At 47.5% G+C, this 18,307-nt stretch overlaps 1 protein-coding gene across 4 annotated transcripts; it reads right to left on the bottom strand.

Annotated features, from left to right (window-relative positions):
- Positions 1-5,218: 5,218 nt before the first annotated feature.
- On the bottom strand, positions 5,219-16,252 carry LOC119966109 (CD276 antigen-like). Of its 4 annotated transcripts, XR_005460681.1 has the most exons (6): positions 16,133-16,252; positions 15,503-15,580; positions 12,412-12,765; positions 9,978-10,265; positions 8,065-8,192; positions 5,891-6,003 (listed from the first exon to the last, which is right to left on the bottom strand). XR_005460681.1 is itself a non-coding variant. In XM_038797335.1 (5 exons), the coding sequence occupies exons 2-5, from the start codon at positions 15,552-15,554 to the stop codon at positions 5,843-5,845; spliced, it is 855 nt and encodes a 284-aa protein (XP_038653263.1). In that variant the 5' UTR covers positions 15,555-15,580; positions 16,133-16,251; the 3' UTR covers positions 5,219-5,842. The 4 variants fall into 4 exon arrangements, 3 of the variants coding, with proteins under 3 accessions (XP_038653263.1, XP_038653283.1, XP_038653274.1); XM_038797335.1 differs by lacking the exon at positions 8,065-8,192 and having other exon boundaries at positions 5,219-6,003; positions 16,133-16,251; XM_038797355.1 differs by lacking the exons at positions 8,065-8,192; positions 15,503-15,580; positions 16,133-16,252 and adding an exon at positions 14,341-14,419 and having other exon boundaries at positions 5,219-6,003.
- Positions 16,253-18,307: the final 2,055 nt, after the last annotated feature.

The following is an 18,307-nucleotide window of genomic DNA, read 5'->3' as shown; positions in this document are numbered from 1 at the left end:
ATGGCAACAGCACTTGAGGCTTGAGAGCGGTTTGGGCTCCGATCTGTGGGAATCACAGGTTTGCTCCGGGGACGGGACCGGATGGGAGGGTTTCAGGGTTGGCGGCGGGCAGGGATTGAGCAGTTTGGAGATTTGTTCGTGGAGGGCAGCTTCTCGAGTTTGGAAAGACTGGTGGAGGCGTACGAGTTGCCCAGTGGAAACGGGTTCCGATACTTACAGGTGTGGAACTACGTGAGAAAGCAGGTGCCGTCCCTTCCTGATCTGCCACCACTGGGGTTGCAGGACAAGGTGCTGTCAAGAACAGGGGCTTAAGAGGGCAGGGTGTCAGAGATATACCCAATGGGAGTAGGTAGGTGAAAGTGGGAGGAGCTGGGGTGAGCGGGTGGCTGAGTTATGGGAGGAAGCTTTGAGGATGAATGAGTCCTCCTCATGCGCCAGGTTGAGTCTCATCCAATTTAAGGTAGTCCATAGGGGCATATGATGGTGGCTAGAATGAGTAGGTTCTCTGAGGGGGTGGAGAATAGGGGCGGGTAGTGTGCGGGGTGGGGGGTGTGGGGAATCATGTCCACGTGTTTTGGGCCTGTCCGAAGTTGCAGGATTTTGGCGGAGGTTTGCTGACGTGATGCCGGAGGTACTGGGGGTGAAGTTGGTCCTGAGTCCAGAATTGGCAGTGTTGGGAGTGTCAGAAGACCCAGGAGTCCAGGGGGTGAGAGAGACCGACGTTCTGGCCTTTACTTCTCTGGTAGCCCGAAGACGGATCCTGTTGGGATGGAGAGACTCGGAGCCTCCGAAGCCGGGGGGTATGGGTGAGCGACCTCATGGATTTCCTTAGGCTGGAGAAAATTAAATTCCCTTAAAGGGGTCGATGGAAGGGTTTGCCCGGAGATGGAAACCATTCATTGACTTCTTCCAGGACAGTTAAGACAGCAGAAGGAGGGGAATTAGGGTTCACGAGAAAAAGTGGAGGTAAAGAGGGTGGGGTATGGTACGGAGGCCAGGTTGCGGTTGTTGGCCATGGATTGAGTTATGCTGTGATCTCCTCTTTGTTATCTTTTGGTTATCTTGGCTGTGGTTTTATTTGATGTTTATTCCTGAATGCCTTAATAAAATATTTCTGATAAGAAAATAGCGGAATTCTTGATACAACGGATAATCCAATGTCGTCCAGCAAAGGGTGCCAATTCTGTTCCGATGCTTTGGTTCCCCCACAGGCAGTGGTATCGAGATTGACCCATTTCCATCCAATAATGGGCTGGGTACCAGATTCTCCAAGCCCACGTGATTCTCCAAGCCTCTGGGTGGGTATTCATGTGGGTGAGAATTGGTGCAGGTATTTCCCAGAGTGGCCCCGGCATGGTGTACTTTGTGGTGGGGCTAAGGGAGTAACTCTTGCAGGGAGTTGCCCCAAAATCCATCAGGAGGGTTCTCCTTCCTTTCACAATGCAAATCCTGCCCATTCCACCTCCACCAGGAAACCCCACCAGCAAACACCTCCATAAGTGAGACCACTACCAGAAACCCCCCTCCCCCTCCATTACAGATACCTTCCTACTCCAGAGACCCCCGCCTAGAAGCTAGAGAGCAGTCCAGAGATAGAGAAAAAAAAATCACTTATTTAAAACTCATCTGTGCAATACACTTACTGGCTCAGGCAGAGAAAGCAGCCGTTTTACATTCCTAGAAAGTGAAAACTATATCTTCAGGGTTTAAACCCCCTCAGATCTTTGATCGGCAAGGCTTTCATTAATATCAATGGGTATTGGTTTTACTGAGCTGTGATTGACAGCTTACAGACAACCAGTTTTCAGGATTATTTAATTTTGCTGCCCTTCACTCTTGAATGGATCTCACATTCACAACTGTGAAACTATCTGCAATGTTTAGAAACATCCAGCTATGATTGACAGCACTTGGACTACATCAAAGACAGTTAAGTGCTTTCTGCAGAGAAAAAGAGGCAGCAAGAGGTTCCTTGTGGGGGTCTCTGGAGGAGGATATCTCTTATTGGGGGGGTCTCTCTGATGAGTGATCTCGGATCACCATTGTGGGTGGGGGTGGTGACCCAGCAAAACCTGTGGTGGAGGTGAAGGGCAGAATTGTGTTGCTGGGGGAAAGGGGGACCAGCTGCTGGACTGCTAGCAGGCTGCCTGCTCAAAATGGTGTCTTGATAGTGGGATTTGCGTGGGAATCCCTTGTAAATTACAACTGTTGAGTCTCTTGTTTTACCTTCTTCGAATAAAAGCCGATTGGAGGTGTCAAAAATGCAACCTTTTCTGCTAATTATTCACTTTAATATACTCACATAAGAACGGAATCAGAACATGCCAAAAAAAGCATTAAACACAAAAGCATAAAGAAATCACTTTAAACACAAACAGATAGATAGGGGTTGGTTTAGCACAGTGGGCTAAACAGCTGGCTTGTAATGCAGAACAAGGCAGCAGCGCCGGTTCAATTCCCATACCGGCCTCCCCGAACAGGTGCAGAATATGGCGCCTAGGGGCTTTTCACAGTAACTTCATTGAAGCCTACTTGTGACAATAAGCGATTATTATTATTAGATGATGTACAAATTCAGGAAGTCAGGAATTCAGGAGCGATTCTCACTTACTCTCATTGGTTTCTAATCCTCAGCTGTGACCTCCTGATTTGTTCAAATGGATGGCTGTTACTTAGAGGATGATTTATTAATCAAACATTTAGCATAACTTTAAAATTGACTGGTGTCCAAAGTTAGTTCAGCATCTACGTGCACATGAAAATAGGTTTCTCACGCCACCGCTGGCCGTAGACCTTGCTGTAACTAATTAGTTGATAAATTCTTATTGCTAAATGCACTGAAATACAATAGTCAATTCATTGTATGAAACATTCACTGAAACAATGCTTAAATCTCCACAGTCAAGATGCTAGAGTTCAATAGTTAATTCATTATCTGAAACAATGACTGTATTCTCACCATAAAGACACTTTTAATAATTTCACTCTGTAGTTATGCATTCAATTAGCACCTCAAACCATGAATAAATCAATAACCTATCACCCAATTATAAATTTATATGGCAAGGGATAGTGAATCATCAGTGGATTCTCACTCCTAGCGCCAGGGCAAATCAAAGGTAATTCATCTCTGACAGGAGAACATATTCTCCATAATGGGAGAATTTAGCCCTATAAATTATGAATAAAATACACATTTTAAGAAATATATACTTTTCCTTTTTTAAAAACCCATTTTAGTTTAGCTTCCATCTTAATCTAATCATTTGTGGTTGAAAATGTTTTAAGTAGACGTGCTTTTGATGCCCTGGTTGGCTGTCTGTGAACATCTGAAGATTACTGGCTGCTTACATCACAGCTGTTGTATGCCAAGATATCCCCTAGACCTGGTGCCACATTTAAACTGTCATTGAGAGGGAAAACCATGCCAGAGGTAACTGGATTTATGTTGTCAGCTTCCTTTGAAGTCAGTAACTAGCACCCTTGTTTTGTTGTTGACTCTTAGATCTGGGGACAATGGGGGAGCACTCCCAACAATGCCCAAGCATTGCTAACCCAAGTGATGTTCGACCCTCAATTCATTCCTAAATGATGAAACTGTGAAACCAGAGATACATGTACTTTGGTTGATAAATGTTAAGAACCCTGCCGATGTTAAATGCTAGGATATTCCAAATACCAGAAGGGAAACTTGGACTGCTGGTTCCTAGTTTTGCAACTTGATATAGTATTAAGAAAGAGATGAAGACCAGTGAGGAATGTCACAATATTAGAGTAATAATTTAACAAAAGTAAATAGTAAAACACACAAGGGAGGCAACAATAAATGAAATAATTGCACAGAACTACAATGATGGTTACACACACATTATACTTAAATTGCCCCTTCGAAGTTCTTCTACTTTCCTAAATTAAAACACATACACCCCCGAAACAACATCCCATGGCTATGAGCCAAATCCAGCCGACAACCCCTCCCCATCACTGCTACCCCCCTCGCAGGCCCCCTTCCCCGCCCCCTTGCAGACCTCCTTCCCTGCTCGCCAGCTACCTTCCACCTCACAGATCCCACTTCCCTCCTTGCAGAACCCCCTCCCATCCCATGCCTCCTCACAGATCACTTACCCTTTGTAGACCCATCTTCCAATCCCTGTCCTCCCCTTGCCCTTCCCCCAATCTCTCGCAGACCCCCTCCCCTTCCATCCCCCTCACAGAACCTCCTTCCCAGCTGCCCACCCCTCCCCCTCCCTTTCCCTACACTGATGCCCACCGTCTGATCTATACAAATTTGTGTTTCATGCTGTTTCCAGCTCCAGAGCTCTCCAGAATCCAGCCTCGGATTGAACGAGTTGGAAACAGCACGAAACTTGCATTGTCAGATAGGCCTGAACTCCCGTAGACCCCCAGGGAGGCTCTTTCGGAACCCTGTTTGGGAACCCCTGGATTAGACTCGTACTCAGCCAACACTCGCAAACATTCAACACAGCCTGAATACATAAATGATCGATGTGTTTTTTCTTCAGTTTAACAGTTGTTACAGGTTCCGAACACAACCAGTCACCAAACATTCCTCGAGCACTCAGTTAGTTACAGAGTGTTCTTCCATGTGTTCAGTTAGATAATCTTGCATACTATGTTCTTCCGCCAGAGGTGAAATTACAGCTCAGCACTTCAACATCACTCGAGTGTGAAGATGGGGGTGGGGCGGGGGGAATTAGAATGAGCTTAACTCTCTTTTGATGTTTGTGAACATTATGGTTACAGCACTTAAGAGTTCCTCATCCATGAAGCAAGATTAATGAAGCAAGGCTGACACCTGTGTGTGGAAGCTGTCAATCACAGCCCATGAAGAGAAATGAATGAATGACTGGCAGCTAAAGGATCTGAGGGGTTTATACACAAGTCATTGTTTTTTTCTTTTCAGGAATGGGCACCGGGTGCTTCCTCTGTCTGAGCTAGCAGGTGTAGGCCCAGGTGAGTGTTACAATGTGATTCCTTTTCACTGCCCCTATCTGGTGTGCTCTGCAGATTCCAGACAGTGGTTTCTTTTCTGGGGAGTTCTGGTGTGGGGGTAGTCCCTTTATTTAAGGGGTGTCTCCCTATTTAGTGGATCCTGGGGGGGGGGGTTCTCTCTATTTGTGAGGTCTCTGTGTGATGACCGTATTTAGGGGTTCTGTAAGGGGGCGACATTGGAGGAGGGGGCGACATTGGAGGAGGGGGTCTGGTAGGGGAGGGTTGAGCAGGTCATGCATTATGGTTGGGTGGGGGGGGGGGGGGGGGAGGAGAAGGATGGCCCTCGGATGGATGTTTGGGGACACTCCCTCCAGGAGTTACCTCCTCGACCCACCGCGAGGTCCAGAATGTTAGGTACACGTTTGGTAATACTTGTCGCGAGTCCCGCCCATGTGCTTCCAAACCCAGAGAATCACTGGGACCTGCAGACTCTGGTGCCTAGCCCGCTAAGTAGCTGCAAATGGGTCATTAGGTCCATTAGCATCTTACCGCTGCTGCCCAGTGTGAACCTCAAACTTCGGCTACACGCCTGATTCTCCCCCCAAACGCTATCCCAGCGCTGCGGGGTGGAGAATGTATACAAGAGCTAGCATATTCTATGTGCCGAATGATCTCCCGCCGTGATGTAGTGACTTCACACAAAAATGAGTGAATTCCTTGCAGCTCCTGGATCGCTTGCTCGTCGATATTCCAACCATTTCGATTCATGAACAAAGAGCATGCAGTATAGATCCGTCAGCACCTCTCAAGTACCACACATACCAACGTTCACACTCCAGTAGAGAATCAGTCAGGACAATCATCAGGGTGTCCCCAAAGCCAATGGATCTCATGTTGAATCTGCAATTATGTATTTGATTTTCTTTCGTTTCATATATTTGAGTTGATGTAATATCATTGGCAGAACAATTATTACTAATAGAGCCACCAGAATAAAACTTAGCATTCTGGAGCAATCAAGTGGAGGGTTTGGCTTCAGGCTTGAATCTTCTGAAAGTAGAAATTTAAAAACAAAAATGGGAAAAAAAGTTTTAGTCATTGAATATAAAGGAATCATTAAAAATAAGAGAGACAAACTCCGTATGATTTTATCAGCTCTCATTTCAGCTTCTGAAGCAAAAGCAATTCATTGGCAAATTATTTAGTATTCTATCTTTTTAAATAATATATTTATTGAATTTCATAAACAAACATTAACCCTGTTAACAACAATGGTACAGCCAAGAAATAGAAATACAGAGTCAAAAAGTTATATATACACCTTTCCTTATAATTGTAACAATTGTAATAATGGTGTACAGCACAGTAGCATAGTGGTTAGCACAATTGCTTCACAGCTCCAGAGTCCCAGGTTCGATTCCCGGCTTGGGTCACTGTCTGTGCGGAGTCTGCACGTTCTCCCCGTGTCTGCGTGGGTTTCCTCCGGGTGCTCCGGTTTCCTCCCACAGTCCAAAGATGTGCAGGTTAGGTGGATTGGCCATGCTAAATTGCCCTTAGTGTCCAAAATTGCCCTTAGTGTTGGGTGGGGTTACTGGGTTATGGGGATAGGGTGGAGATGCGGGCCTGGGTAGGGTGCTCTTTCCAAGGGCCAGTGCAGGCTCGATGGGCCAAATGGCCTCCTTCTGTACTGTACATTCTATGATCTATGTAACAAACAAATTAGCCCCACTATTAGCTAACCCCCCCACCCCTAACAATTGACGGTATCTAGGTCTTTAAGAAATGAGATAAACGGTTGGCACTTCAGGCAGAATCTCTCCACTGATCCCCTGATGATAAACTTCACTTTCTCCAAGTGCAGAAATGAGATCAAATCGCCCAACCAGCTAAGCAATATTCACCTCCTGGAAACTAAAGTGGCAAAGGCAAGAATGCCCGCCCCTACCCCAGAGTGAAACGCCAGTGTGTCTGTGACCCCAAATATAGCTATTAAATGGACACAGTTCTAGGGCAACCCGCAGAATCATATTGAATTAAAAAGTAGCTAGCAATTTTGGGACAACACCAAAACATGAAGTGCGGTTAGCTGGCGCAAGCGAGCAACGGTCACACTTGTTTTCCACATCCTTGAAAAACCCACTCATCCTCGCCTTGGTCCAATGCATTTTGTGCAATACTTGCCGGGAGCAGGATGAAGTGGAGTTCACCCTGTAGAGCGCCTCCCTACAAGCAAGTACAGGACCTAGTTTCTTATCCCATCTTTCCCTCACTTCCTCCAAAGGGGCGGGATCCGGTGAGGGGATAACACCATACAAATCTTAAATAGATCCCCTGTCCGGTTGCGCCAATGACAAAACCATCCCCAACAGGGAGAGGGGGGGGGGGGGGGGGGGGGCTAAGGCCAGGGGAAAATAAAAACTTGAGAAGAGAAATCTCAAATTTTAAAATAACGAAACAGGTTAGAACAGGGCAACAGAAATGTGTCAGTGAGCTTCTCAAAGCTGGCAAATCTCCCCTCGGAGAATAGATGCCTGAAATGCACAAGTCCCTTTGTCCCCCTCAAGACCGGAACAATGGGTCCGTGCCGGAAGGCAAAAAGAAAAGGATTACCCCAAAAGTCAGGGCCAAAGTAGGCAGGGAGAGAAGGTTGCAATGCTGCTGAAACTATTTCTAAATCCTGAGGGAAGCAATGATCAGAGGACTTGAGGAAACTCCTGCGGGGGAGAAGGGGCAGCACTGCAGTAATGATGGCACAGAGAGAGGTGGAGGTGATGGTGTACGATCAAGCCTCCATATGTTCCAACTTGAGTCAGGGTCACTAAGCAATGCAGGATTTTCGGATTGTTGGCAGCCCAAAAATAAAACAAAAGATTTGGGCGGGGGGGGGGGGGGGGGGGGGGGGGGGGGGGGGGGCAGACCTCCCGATCCCCTGTCTCTCTGAAGCAGAGTGTTGTGGTCTCTGGAATACCTGGCCACCCAAATAAAAGCAGAAAGCCATTTATTGACCACAATAAAAAATTATTTGGGAAAAAAAAGGAGGGGGGGGTACATTGAAAGAAAAAAAAAAGAGAAATCTAGGAAACATATTCATTTTAATTGTTTGGATCCTACCTGCCAGGGACAAAGGGAGGCTACTCCACCTCGGCAGATCTGCTTTGACATGACTGAGGAGGCTTGAGTAATTCAATTTCTGAGGTGATCCCCAGTTATGGACTATACGGATCCCCAAGTAATGGAAACTAGAGTTAGAGAGGCAAAACGGCAATGAATTAAGTTGAGCCCCTCTCTAGCAGGTAGATCACAGGAATACACTCACTCTTCCTATATTTAGCCTGTAACCAGAAAAAGTACCAAACATAGTGGGCGGGATTTTCCATTCCACGGGATTATCGACTCCGATGCCCAAATCGGGGCCGGGGCCAGTTATCCATGCTCCACCCCCTCCGAAATGGCGACATCATGTGCACCATTGCAACAGCATTGGTGCGTCACCGGCAGGCCTCCTGCGATGCTCCGCCCCCGATGGGCCGAGTTCCCAGTCACGCGGGACATGTGTGATCTCAGCGGTCGGGAACTCGGTGAGGCGGCTGCAGGCTGTGTCCAGCGCCACCCCACTCGGCCGGGATCCATGCTGCTGCCCAGGAGGGCCTGTGGGGTCGCGGATGGGTGAGCTCGGGTCCACGCACGGCCAGCGCCATGTTGTACGGCGCGACCGCTGCAGGTCGTCACCGTGCGGATTCTCAGCCAGGGACCCGGCCATTTTCTGGCCGTTTTTGGCACGGGAGCCGGGAGTTTCATCCGGCGCCGCTGCTAGCCCTTCACCGGTCCCAGAATCGGTGAGGGGTCGTCAGCAATTATTTTATCTTAAAACACCTGCAAACACCTGTTTGCGTACATAAGGGGCCTTGTACAACAAATGAATCCAGGAGGTAAATTACGGGCCGAATCCATTAGTCCCTAGAATCTGAAGTAGATTGTTCCACTCCACCCTATCAAATGCCTTTTCCGCACCCAAAGACACTGTGACATAGGGTTCTGGAGCATTGGAAGGGGAGAGGACGATGTTGAAGAGGCGTCGAACATTGGTCAACAATCCTTCACGAAACCTATCTGATATTCAGATATTATAGCTGGCAGACAATGCTCCAGCTGTGATGCCAGGGCCTTAGCCAGCAGCTTAACGACCGTATTACCCCTGCCCTGCGGCAGAGATGGCCCTCCCGGTCAACGAGCTTCCCCGTTGTTCACACCCTCTGCCGCCTGAGGCAGTGAGTTGCCGTTGGCAGGACGGGAAGCTCCTGCTGGTGGGAAAGGCCGGAAAAATCCCCCCCCATATCTCATCCTGTTGAAGTCAGCCTTATCTAAATCTATAATTTTAGTAGCTGTTTCATGTCTCTACCTTTCAAACAATACATTGGACTTGATCATATTATGTCATATAAATACCCACGTGCTATTAAACTGTTAATTAAATCTTGCTCATTCCGAGAATTGAATATGGTCCATCTCCTTTTTGGTTCGAAGACCAATTTTTTGCAGAGAGGCAACTATCCCGGACATACTTGAATTTCATTACCTTTGACATGCACCAGTCTGCTTACCCCAATTTATCAAAAAATTAAAGTCCCCCATTAACCCTTCTTTGTGACGTCTTTGTCTAATTTCCACAATCAACCAATTCACAGCTGTTACCAGAATGCTTCTCTGCTGCAGTCTAAAAATGCCCTCGAATTTCTTAATTCTACCCATCAAGTTACCATTGCCTGTTTAGTTCTCATTATATCCTCCCTTTCAAAGTGGATTGATCTTTAGCTGCTGAGGCCACTGCTCTCCCTCTATCATTTTGCACACCTACAGGCAAGTGTTGAAGGTACATTTACTGACCTCACGCCAGACTTTTGGAACTTTTTTTCCAGCACTCCTCCTGTTTCTTGGGAGGACCAGACTCAGGGAAGTGACCAAGTGTTGATAGCGGCCTTGTGCCGGGAGGGACAGGAAATTGGTGAGAAAACAGCAAAGCTTACCTCCAACGAGCAACTTAAGTGTCCTGGAGATAGTTTGATTGACAGCGGCATTTCTTAAAACAAATGTATAGGTTGAACTTCTTCCTGTGACATTGATTTCCATTGTGCTTCGCACTGTGTACAGGCCATCAGCAGCTTGACAGTAGGAACAATTGGACAAAAAGGAAGCAACTAGGTTGCCTCCATTGTACCAAGAAATATCAGCCTTTGGGTAGCCGCTCGACTCAAACATTAAAATGGTGCCCAACAGTTTCTGTCTGATGGTTAGCACTGGTTCACTGTAGTATGCTGTGAAACAATAATAGTCATCAGTGAGTGTCATTGGTAAAGATTTTTGGTGCAAGCGATGCAGGCAAATGTCATGTTAACTACTAATTATAACAACCTTGGGCATCCTGAAGTTAGTGCAACACTCGCACTACTTAAAACGCGACTCCACTTCTAAGGTGTGGTGTATTCTGGCTGCAACAGGGTCTGAATGCATACACGCGATTCTACAGGCACGGCATCTCAAAAGGGAAATGTTACAAAACCACAAACATTCTCAGATAGCATGCAATTGCTGTCCGATCATGCACAGCACATCATGCTGGTACATGCCTACTGTCCCGGCAACAGTCATGAGAAGTTCACTCTGTACCAGGATCCGGAGAAATTCAGGGCAGCAGTCACCGTCAACAGTCCCTCACAGTGCCATCCTCGTACAGCCCGGAGGCTGTTGGGACTGGTTCCGGACTGGTCCCAAGTGAGAGGTAATGTTGATGTGGCCACCTTCTTAGTGAATCACAGGCAACAAAGACACTACGACCCACATGATAATAATAATAACTGCTTATTGTCACAAATAGGCTTCAATGATGTTACTGTGAAAAGCCCCTAGTCACCACATTCCAGTGCCTGTTGGGGAGGCTGGAACGGGAATTGAACCCGCGCTGCTAGTCTTGTTCTGCATTAGAAGCCAGCTGTTTTAGCCCACTGTGCTAAACCAGCTCCTAAGTGGAGGCAAGATTATTGTTTCCAGGAAATTAGAGGTAGATCAGACCCCCATGCTGATAAGCCTTCTCCCTACCGCTCCTCTCCCCCACACATAACCTATCTTTCTACCCCTGTGAGAAACTGGTCTTCTTATTTGCCACCAGTGCATCCTCTCCCTCTCATGCTGCAATCAAAGGAGGATGCTGGGAATGTAAATGCATAAAATGGCCTTAGCTTGGTTTGAGGCACTAGAGATTGATCAAGTTGCTGGACCTGATTGGCATCTGGGACATGCCAGAATCTTTACAGTCAAGTCACAACCAATGTCATTCCCATGTGCAGTACCACTTCTGGCGAAGCTCATCAACTCTAACCAGCTTTTCAAAGCACCCGACTCTACCTTGAACAAACAGAGCCAGTCAGAGGTGGAGTTACAGTTCATGGGGCCCAGTGCTTAGCTTCATTTCTGGGCCCCCACACTAACCCCAGGATCGGAAGACTGGAACTCACCGCTCGCACACAGTGTCTCTCCTTCTCCGCCTCTCACACACTCTCTCCCCCTCTTGCATACTGTCTTCCACTCCACCTCTTGCATACTTTCTCTTGTCCTCTGCACCCAGAGTACACACTCTTGTCCTCTCCACCCCTAGTACACACTTCATACTCTCTCTTCCTTCCCACTCCTCGCACATCTTTCCTCCTTTCACATTCTCTCTTTCTTCTTCTCCACTCCTCGTGCCCACAATCTTTTCCACCCAACCCTTTGCGCACTCCCACCACCTCACACTCGCTCTTCCCCGTCCTCACCACCACCACCAGCAGTGGTGTCAGGGGAAACTTTGAGGTCCATGAAGTGCGTTGGCCATATGATTTCTCAATACTCTTACATTGTTTCCTTATGTATTAATCATTGGAGTTGCCAAATGTCAGTAAACCATGCATTTTAAGTGAAAAATGTTCATGCCGATTGGCATTTTACTTCAAAGCATGAATCAATAATCTTTAGCAGAGCTAGAAATTAATTGTGGAACAGTTTAATTATGTAATTAAAAACATGAATTATAGAGTTTTAATAACAAGTATGGAACAAAACTGAATAGACTTAAGATGCAGGTCAGCCATAATTACAGAACAAGCTCAAAGGGCTGAAGGGCCTACTCTTGTATCTGCGTTCTTACCTAAATATTAATGAATGGGGCTTGGTACACCTGTGCAAGCATTCATGCATCAAGCTCGTTCTTAAGTAAATTCAAACTAAATCCAAGGCAAACGGTGGCGCAGTGGTTAGCACTGCTGCCTCACAACGCTGAGACCACTGCGCCACCGTTTGCCACCCTTCATTACTCATTGTCAATAAGTTAATAGAGAGGATGTTTTGCAGGTGATAGTACCCTTGTAAACCACTTTCATGCAAGATGATAATCTATGAAAAGAGAAGAATCATGTTAACTCTATTTACCTGCAGATGTGACAGAAATTATTCCTTTATCATTTCCAGCTGTGTTACTGACATAACACTGGTACTTTCCAATATCCTTTGTGTTTACACCCTCTAGTCTCAATGAAGCATTTCCAGTTTTAAACTCCTCTGGGAAGAGACTTGTCCTGTTTGAATATTGAGCATCCTGTTCACTGAACTGGTCTTTTCCATAGTAATAGCTGTGGACAACTTCATTTGACTCGACACGCTGCCAGGTGACCAGGATATTCTCAAAGGACAATTCTTCAGTTACAGTGAAATTACATCCCAGTACAACCGTTTGGTTAATGATTGCTGTTAGTTCTTTCTTAACCATTTGGACTCTGAATGCAGCTGTAAATCAAAAAGGAACAATACAATGTTGGAAATCTGAAACAAATACAGAAAATGGCAAAGTAATTTACATTTATATATAGTGTGTTCACAACAGAGAGGCACGGGGGCACTACTCACCCATGCTTTACTTAACAGCCACTTAAGAGCCTCTTCCTGACACCACTGGAATTATACCCGTGTCAAGTATCAGCTGCAGGGCTAGGGTGGGGTGCCTCCTGTTTGGGTTCCCTGTGGCCAATGGAGTTACTCCCTCCCTCCCCCCCATAGTACTCCCTCACCCTTATGATCCTGGCCGCCGACCTCAACACTCTGATGAAACACTGGACTTGCTTTGAAGTGCCACTCACTGCAGAGTTCACCAACTCTAATCAGCTCAATCCAACAAACCGAGCCCTTCCACAAACAGAGGCACTAAAGATTACTCAACAACAGAGCTACAAGTTATAGATGGGCTCAGGGAGAATTATTTCTCCTACTGAATTCAGGTTCAGAGCTAAATGCTGAAGAGAGAGTGTTAACTAGCACGATGAAGGCCAAAGTGGCAGTGCTGGTGTCAAATCCGTGTTAGACACTGACTGACACCTGGATCTGCTCACCCTGCAATACTTCTAACGCAGGTTCATAATTCTCTCACCAAGGTGGTGTTCTGGAGAGGTGGGAGTTTTTAGAACATACAGTGCAGAAGGACGCCATTTGGCCCATCGAGTCTGCACCGACCCATATTAAGCCCTCACTTCCATCCTACCCTCGTAACCCAATAATCCCTCCTAACCTTTTTTGACACTAAGGGCAATTTTGCATGTCCAATCCACCTAACCTGCACGTCTTTGGACTGTGGGAGGAAACCGGAGCACCCGGAGGAAACCCACCCAGACACGGGGAGAACGTGCAGACTCCGCACAGACAGTGACACAGCGGGGAATCAAACCTGGGACCCTGGCGCTATGAAGCCACAATTCTAAAAAACTGGTGCTCCCGTGCTGCCCACAAATGTCTCTCAGTATCTGCCCTGTCAATCCCCTTCATTATCTTTTTAAAAAAATTTAGAGTACCGAATTCATTTTTTTAAAATTAAGGGGCAATTTAGCATGGCCAATCCACCTAGCCTACACATCTTTTGGGTTGTGGGGACGAAACCCACACAAACACGGGGCGAATGCGTAAACTCCATGCGGACAGTGACCCAGAGCCTGGATCGAACCCGAGACCTCAGCGCCATGAGGCATCAGGGCTAACCCACTGCGCCACTGTGCTGCAGGCAATTATTTTTAAGTAATTCTAAAGAATTTCTGGTTCCTTCTCTTCAGGAAATGCCTGCAGATCCAGCAAGTTGTCACTACTCTTGGTGGCACTGTTAGGCATAGAGATCAGTTTGGCCATCTGATTGGCTGATTGCTCTTGGCAGTGAGACTTCCTCTCTCCAATAGGGATGGAGGTCCTGCCTCAAGCCAGTTTAACTGGGAGCCATGTCTAATTCAGACAAGCAGGATGATAAGACTGTGGTGGCCATATCTCAAACAACAACAAATCAGACTACAGAGGGGAGATAAATCACTTGGTTGCATGGCGTACCTCTCCCTAAATGCCAGAAAGACCAAGGAACTGGTCATCGACTTCAGGAAGCGTAACACAACACACACCTCTGTCTGTATCAATGGCTCCGAAGTGGAGATGGTCGATAGCTTTAAGTTCCTGGGGGTCACCATCACCAACAGTCTGTCCTGGTCCACTCACATTGATGCAACAGTCAAGAAAGCCCTACGGAAACTAAAGAAATTTAGCATATCTGCATCGACTCTCACAAACCTCTACAGATGTATGATAGAGAGCATCCTATCTGGCTGCATCACAGCTTGGTATGGCAACTGCTCAGCCCAAGACCGCAAGAAACTGCAGAGTGTGGTGAACTCAGCCCAACGCATCACACAAGCTTGCCATCCCTATTGATTCTGTATACACCTCCCGTTGCCTTAGGAAGGCAGACAGCAATATCAGAGGCCCCTCCTACCCAGGCATTGCCTTCCTCCAGACCCTTCCATTAGGCAGAAGGTACAGAAGTCTGACATAGGAACAGCTTGTTCCCCACAGCTACAAGACTCCTCAACGACTCTCCCTCGGACTGATGTTCCCTGTAAGAACACTATTCAGGATGCCCTATGCTGCTCTTGCTCATGTATTTGCTTTGTTTGGCCCCTTGTTCCACACTGTAACCAATCTCTGTTTGTGGATGTACCATTTGTCTATGTACTCTGTCAATTATTCTTTTTTTGTCTACTGTGTACGCACTGTGTATGTTCCCTCAGCCGCAGAAAAATACTTTTCACTGTACTTCGTCGCATGTGATAATAAATCAAATCAGGGGGGTTGGAATAATTGGTCCCTATCGGTCAGTTCTGAGAGGAGGGTAAAGTACTTTGAGTTTTTCACTTCACAACATGAATTGCCTTATATTTCTGATCTTAGGGGCAGCATTCTACATGAGAAACATCCAAACCATTTATCTTCACTGACTCACAGAAGGGGATCAAGGAGTGATGTTAGCCCCGGTTTTAATCAATACTCCCACTATTTTACAAATCTCTACAGCTGCACATAGAATGGTGGTTATAGTACAGGACGTCATTGATCCTTTGTGTTCATGCTAGCTCAGTCCAAATAGTGAGCAGTGACAAAGAAAAGAAAAGCTGAAAATCACACTGAATTCCTTGAAATTATTAAACCATTGATGACTTACCTGTGAGTAGTCCCCACAGAACAAGCAAACTGAACTGAGAATATCCTCTCATTGCCTTTTCGCCTTGCAGATAAACTCCTTAAAGAAACATAGGACGTGTGAGTAAACATAGTAAATTACTGAATGAGTCAATACACCGCACCAAACAGGAATTGTCCCAGGTGGTCATCCTGCATTCTGAACCCTGGAAGCATATGGCTATTTGGCAAAGGGAGGCGCCACAGCCTCGCCTCACTTGATGGGCGGAATATAATCTCCGTCAAGTGAACGTGGGGCTGACAGAGCAGCTCCTTGCACAGTGCAGCAACGTTTGCACTTGGGGAGAGGCGTTGGACGTCCTACAAATGGCAGTGTAATCAACGAGGTTAAAACAATTCCCGGCTATTCCTCGCTTTAGATAGTAGATGGGGGAAAGGGAGCCTCTCCACCATAAGCAGCAATCCCCTGCCAAGAGATTTCGCCCTGAGCAGGGACAGGAGAGAGTGTTCATGGCGTTCATCAATGCCCGGGACATCTCTGCAACTTTTAAACTGCTGCCGCTTCTTCTGCAGCAACCGGAATGTCCACGGTGCTGTCTGCCCCGCATCTTTCAGTTAGCAGCCCAGCCTGCAAATACCCAGCCAACAATACCTTGCACTCTCACTCTCTAGCCGGGCCTGGGAATAGGAACACTTTCCCGTGTGTCCTGATCAAGTTGCCACTCCGGAAATGCAGTGATTGGGACGAGCTGTTCCTTTTAGGTCTGTTTATTTCTGACGCACGGGTTTCTCGTAGGCAATGAGCTGTGCCCCCTGCCTGACAACCGGGAGTTACAACAAACTCACAACATGGCAACCACTTCATACAAATAACCAGAGTTTCAAAAACCGTAAAGCAACGACACCAAAACCAACCACTCTCCGGCAAAGGGTTAAAATCCTTATGTTATTCTCCAAGTCTGAATAAAGATTGGAGCCTTCCAGGTAACACAAATACTTTATTCAGAGGGTTCGTTCTGTTTCCAGAGCTCAATGAGATGCAATACAGTCAAGAGGTACGACCAGTGAAGCTGTTCACTGATGTGTAAGCTGGGTCTGCGAGGACTGCATTTACTGCAGTAGTTAGAGAGACAGGCTTCCAACACTTGAAGAAAGGCAACTCGATTTTATTGAACTCTTAACAATCGTACATACTTTAACTGTGGGTTGACACTATGCTGAGTTGACTGGAGACCTGAGTGATGCACAATCAATTGCACAAAGACTCAGTTTGGTACAACTGTGGCTTTATTACAGTCAGATGCGTGGCCTCCTGCTGCAGCTGGCAAAATGGCAGATCAATGGAGGACACGCATATTTATACTCCTCCTAGTGGGCGGAGCCAGCCGACAGGGGCTACCGGCGAACCTGTAGTACAGGTCCTACTTTGCATCCCCGAATACAGGTGTACACAGTGGTTCACCACATTCACCCCCTGTTAAAAATGAGTCCGGCGGGGGTGGTATGGAACTATATACAGTGTTGAGAATTATGTATAGTGCCTTAGAAAATGTGTGGGGAAGGAAAACAAAATGTCCATTTTGACATTCCGGTGCCCGTCAGAGGTTCAGTCGATCCGGTGCTTTGACGATTCGCTGGGAGCGACGTAACGGTGGCTGCGATGTCGGTGCTGGCGGTGCTGGTGCTGGCCAGTAATCGGATGACCCCGGGAGCGTGCCGAAATCTTCTTCGTCCTCTTGCGTGGGCAGGGGAAGGAGGGATGGACCTGATGGGGTTAATGTTGGGGAGGGGAGGGTGGCGCATGGGTGGGGAAGTGTGTTTGGTTGGAACCTGACGGTGCCAGGTCCCTGAGGAACTCCACGTAGGCATGCTGGGGGTTGGCGTGGAGCAAGTGTACCCTGTCCACCAAGGGGTCCGCCTTGTGGAGTCGGACGTGCCTACAGCGCAGGACCGGTCCTGGAGCTGCGAGCCGAGTCGGGAGAGACACCCCAGATGTGGACTTCCTAGGGAAGGTAAAAACACGTCCATGGGGTGTGTTATTCGTGGCGGTGCACAGTAGTGACCGGATGGAGTGTAGTGGATCAGGGGGAACCTCCTGCCAGCGAGAGGCTGGGAGGTTCCTGGACCGTCGGGCCAGCTGGATGGCCCTCCATACCGTCCCGTTCTCCCTCTCTACCTGCCCATTTCCCCGGGGGTTCTAGCTGGTCGTCCTGCTGGAGGCGATACCCCTGCTGAGCAGGAACTGACGCAGCTCATCACTCATGAATGAGGATCCTCTGTTGCTGTGGATGTAGGCGGGGAAACTGAACAGAGCGAAGATTGTGTTGAGGGCCTTGATGACGGCGGCAGACGTCGTATTGGGGCATGGGATGGCGAAGGGGAATCTGGAGTACTCGTCGACCACACTGAGAATATACGTGTTGCGGTCGGTTGAGGGGAGGGGCCCTTTGAAATCCACGCTGAGGCATTCAAAGGGGCGCGAGGCCTTCACCAGGCGCACCCGGCCCGGCTGGTAGAAGTGGGGCTTGCACTCCACACAGACCTGGTAATCCCTGGTGACTGTCCGTACTTCCTCGACGGAGTAGGGCAGGTTGCGAGCCTTGACGAGATGGTACAGTCGTGTGACCCCCGGTTGACAAAGGCTGTCCTGCAGGGACGGGAGTTGTTCTACTTGTGCGCTGGTGCATGTACCTCGGGAGAGGGCATCTGGGGGTTCGTTGAGCTTGCCGGGGTGATACAAAGTTTTGTAATTATAGGTGGAGAGCTCGATTCTCCACCGCAAGATTTTATCATTTTTGATCTTGCCTCGCTGTGTGTTATTGAACAT

This window comes from Scyliorhinus canicula, chromosome 1 (genome assembly GCF_902713615.1).
Source record: "Scyliorhinus canicula chromosome 1, sScyCan1.1, whole genome shotgun sequence".
In the NCBI taxonomy this organism is placed as follows: domain Eukaryota; kingdom Metazoa; phylum Chordata; class Chondrichthyes; order Carcharhiniformes; family Scyliorhinidae; genus Scyliorhinus; species Scyliorhinus canicula.
Note: the sequence above shows the minus strand (reverse complement) of the source record. Positions and strands in the feature narration are given on the sequence as shown.

What these genes read in the sequence shown, in the direction of transcription:
- LOC119966109 (XM_038797335.1), bottom strand. Translation starts at nt 15,554, where the DNA reads ATGAGAGGATATTCTCAGTTCAGTTTGCTTGTTCTGTGGGGACTACTC. An exon ending in TCTGTGGGGACTACTCACAG is followed by an intron (nt 12,766 to 15,502) that starts GTAAGTCATCAA and finishes TTTGATTTACAG; the next exon opens with CTGCATTCAGAGTCCAAATG. An exon ending in AATTTCTGTCACATCTGCAG is followed by an intron (nt 10,266 to 12,411) that starts GTAAATAGAGTT and finishes ATTGTTTCACAG; the next exon opens with CATACTACAGTGAACCAGTG.